The sequence below is a fragment of the Acanthisitta chloris genome, unplaced genomic scaffold (assembly GCF_000695815.1).
Source record: "Acanthisitta chloris isolate BGI_N310 unplaced genomic scaffold, ASM69581v1 scaffold28094, whole genome shotgun sequence".
NCBI classification, from domain to species: domain Eukaryota; kingdom Metazoa; phylum Chordata; class Aves; order Passeriformes; family Acanthisittidae; genus Acanthisitta; species Acanthisitta chloris.
In genome coordinates, this window is record NW_008671449.1 from 1 (window position 1) to 3,901 (window position 3,901).

General features: G+C 56.4%; 1 protein-coding gene across 1 annotated transcript; it reads right to left on the reverse strand.

Moving 5' to 3' along the window:
• Window positions 1-2,066: 2,066 nt before the first annotated feature.
• LOC103801687 (erythroblast NAD(P)(+)--arginine ADP-ribosyltransferase-like) lies at window positions 2,067-3,626 on the reverse strand. The gene is made up of 3 exons (XM_009074110.1): window positions 2,888-3,626; window positions 2,251-2,289; window positions 2,067-2,152 (listed from the first exon to the last, which is right to left on the reverse strand). The coding sequence occupies exons 1-3, from the start codon at window positions 3,624-3,626 to the stop codon at window positions 2,067-2,069; spliced, it is 864 nt and encodes a 287-aa protein (XP_009072358.1).
• Window positions 3,627-3,901: the final 275 nt, after the last annotated feature.

The following is a 3,901-nucleotide window of genomic DNA, read 5'->3' on the forward strand; positions in this document are numbered from 1 at the left end:
GCCTTGTTCAACCTCATCCCGTTGGACATCCTGTGAGTTACTGGCCTGAGCACTCTGCTGGCTCCTGTTCAGCTTTCTAAAAAGAGGCAACAGTGTCCCCTGGGGCGTCAGCAAGTGTGAACCAGCAGCAAAGGAAATGGTTTTGTTAGAAAAGGGATTTATCAGATGCTGCACAAACCATTGGAACAACAGAAACACAGATCAGATGATGTTGGTTTTGACAACACTGACATTGGGTACTGAAGTGACCGAAACAACTTTGGGTTGTAGCTGTTTAATTTCAGTGAATTAATTGTATTCAGTGAATTCAGTTGCAGCTGTTTCATTTCCCCAGCTGATGGTTTCAAGCCAAACAAACTTACCTGTGCAGGATTCCCTGCTCTGTGTCCAACATCCAGAGCTGTTCCAGGGCTCTATGGATCTTCCTATCACCTCTATCCCTGGGTCAGTTTAACAATCCACCACAAGGAAAATTCCAGTGATCTCTTTGCCAATAGACAATGGATGACTTGGAGTGATCTACACTTGTTTGCATCAGCTCCACCTCTCCTTTTCCAACTGCCTTCCTTGGATTTCTGCCCCTAGCAGCAAATGGGAGAGTTCCAGCACTGAGTTCTGCAGCTCTGGATGGAAGGAGGAGGCAGGAGCTACGTGACTTGTGAGCACATCACCTTGTCCTGCTTACTCACCCAAACCTTCTTCAAACCCAACCCAACCCAACCTCAAATCACCTCCAGCTAGATGGAGGTGACAGTTCTAACCAAACTCTTCTTCCTGCTGCTCAGGAGGTGGTAACAGGCACTGCTGGAACTGATGCTCCTTGTGTGTGATAGAAAACACTCATTTCAGGCTAAAACAGCTCACAGTGTGTCGCAAATTGCTACACTCAGGATGTCGTGACATGGGATGAGGTTGAACAAGGCCAAGTGCTGCTCCTGCACTTTGGTCATAACAATCCCACCCAGAGCTCCAGGCTGGGACAGAGTGGCTGGAGAGCACCAGGAGAAAGGGAGCTGGGAGTGTGGAGAGACAGGAGCTGAGCAGGAGCCAGCAGTGTGCTCAGGGGGCCAAGAAGGCCAATGGCATCCTGGGCTGGAGCAGGAGCAGCGTGGTCAGCAGGACCAGGGAGGTGATTCTGCCCCTGGACTCGGCGCTGGTGAGGACACACCTTGAGTGCTGTGCTCAGCTCTGGGCCCCTCAGCTCAGGAGGGACATTGAGGGGCTGGAGCAGGTCCAGAGAAGAGCAGCGAGGCTGGGGAAGGGACTGGAGCACAAGTGGCATGAGGAGAGGCTGAGGGAGCTGGGGGTGTTGAGCCTGGAGAAGAGGAGGCTCAGGGGAGACCTTCTCACCCTCTGCAACTCCCTGACAGGAGGTTGGAGTCAGGTGGGGGTTGGTCTCTTCTCCCAGGCAACCAGCAGCAGGACAAGAGGGCACAGACTCAAGCTCTGCCAGGGGAGGGTTAGGTTGGATCTTAGAAGAGATTTTTTCCAGAGAGAGTGCTCAGACATTGGAATGTGCTGCCCAGGGAGGTGGTGGATTCACCATCCCTGGAGGTTTTCAAGGTGAGACTGGATGTGGCACTTAGTGCCATGGGCTAGTGACCACAGTAGCACCTCCCAGGGAGGAATTCCTGCCCAACATCCCATCTGTCCCTGCCCTCTGGCAGTGGGAAGCCATTCCCTGTGTCCTGTCCCTCCATCCCTTGTGCAAAGTCTCTGGAGCAGGATCAGGTGGGTTAAAGTGAGAAGGAACCTCGTGAGTTGAGCTAAAAGCAGTTTAATACTTGCAAAGAGAAGTGAAAAGTATTGGAAAGGAGAAAATAAAGCCCAAAAGGGAAGAAAATACCCAATGTGACCCTTCTATGCCCACCCTGAGCCCCCCAGCTGCACCCTGACACCACGGCTCGGTGTGGGAGCCCTCGGGGCTTGGCCAGTGTCCCCCTGCAGCAGGGGGTCCCTGTGCCCCCTGGGCTGTCCTGGTGGCCCTGGTGACTCCATCCCTGAGCTCTCATCTTCGCTGGCAGTGGTGGCAGGAGAGGCAGAGGTGGCAGAGGTGGCCTCCTGGCTCAGTGGGTGCCATTGGCAGCAGCTGGTCCCACAGCTGTCAGGAGGAGCCCAGGGATGTGCAGAGGGTCCCTGTGGATGCTCCTGCCTGGGGGGGCAGGACAAGAGGGTCAGGGGGTGCCAGGGAGGGTCAGGGGCAGCTGGAGAGGGCAGGGGGGCCATGAGGGGTGGATGCTCCCAGCTCACCTGCTTTGCAAGTCTTGGCCTTGTTCTTACATTTCTCTGCTGCCAGGGAGAGTAGTGGAGTCAGCACAGGGAGGCACAACCTGCACTGGAGCTATCCCAGTCCCACTGGCTCGGGCTGGGCTGAGCTGCCCTGTACTGTGTCATGCCATGGCATCCCAACCCTGTCTCATGCCCAACCCCATCCCCTACCCCATCCCCATCTCCATCCCATCCCCAATTCCATCCCATTCTCCGTTTCCACCCCATCCCCTTCCCCATTCCAATCTCCATCCCTATCCCCATTCCCATCCCTATCCCCATTCCCATCCCATCTCCCGCTCCATCCCCTTCCCCATCCCAGTCTCCATCCCTATCCCCATCCCCATCACATCCCCAACTCCACCTCCATCCCTATCCCAACCTCCATTCCCATCCCCATCCCCATCCTATCCCCATCCCATCTCCACCCACATCCCATCCCCAGCTCACCCTCCTCCCCATGCCCATGCCCAGCCATCCCATGCCATCTCATCCCATCTCATCCCATGCCAGGACAGCAGCTGGAGCTGTGCTATGCCCAATGCCCCAACATCCCCTGTCCCAGCAGAGCCACTGCCCTGGTGCCACCCATGCCCTGTCCCCTCCCTAGGGACATCACCTCGGGTGAACTCGCAGTGATAATTGCTGCAGGTGCCACTGGAGCGGAGATGGATGTGGACACCTTCCTTTTTGGGGCTGACACTGATGACTTGGAAGGTCTCAAAGGGTGGGATGAGCACCTCATCCTCCTTAGGGTAGAAGGAGAAGTCACGGATAAAGGCACCATGACAGGTCTCCACCTTGAAGAATGTGTTGGTGCCAAATTTCTTGGTGACTTGTTCCTTCAGGGAGCTGGAGGCGAAGTGGCCGAAGCGAACGGTCTGGCCACGCTTGGCAGTGAACCTGGGTTTGGCACCTCGGAACACGGTCAGGCAGGTGCCCTGGGGATGGGCTTTGTCACTCAGGGCCATGGTCAGCAAGAAATGCAGAGCCTTGAAGTGGAAGTTGTGGCAGTAAATGAAGGCAGAAGGTCCACTCTGGGCCATGGCTGTTTTGAAAGCCTCGGACAGAGCTGAGTCTGTGTATGCCAGGAGGGCAATGGCCTGATCCTGCTGCAGTGGGCACTGCTGGCGATGGCGCTTCTTCCACTCCTCACTGGCCTTAGCCCAAGCTCTGGCAAAATCTTTGTTTATGTCCAGCTCAGAGTGCACCAGGTTCCGCAGCTTCTTCTCCATTTCAGTCCTGCAGCTTTTGTACTGGTCATCAAAGGCATTGGGGGCCATGTCCAGTGCCTTCTCCTTGATGCCACTGCCCAAGGTCCCACCCAGCAACACCAGCACCAGCACCAGGAGCTCCATGGTGGGCAGAGGTTCCACAGGGACACCACTGATGGGACTGGTTCCTCTGCCAGGGGCTGGGGAGGTGAGGAGAGGGAGCAGGGTCAGCCCCAGGACAAGGCACATCCCAGCACTGCCAGACCCTGACCTGGTCCCTTGGGCTGTTGTTCCCCCATGCCCACCACTCTGGGCCCAGACCCACAGTCCCATGGCATCACTCCCTGTCCAAAATGATCCCTGTGCCCTGGGGTGGGTGCAGGTCGAGGTGCTGCTCCTGCCCCTGGGGCACACCTGGA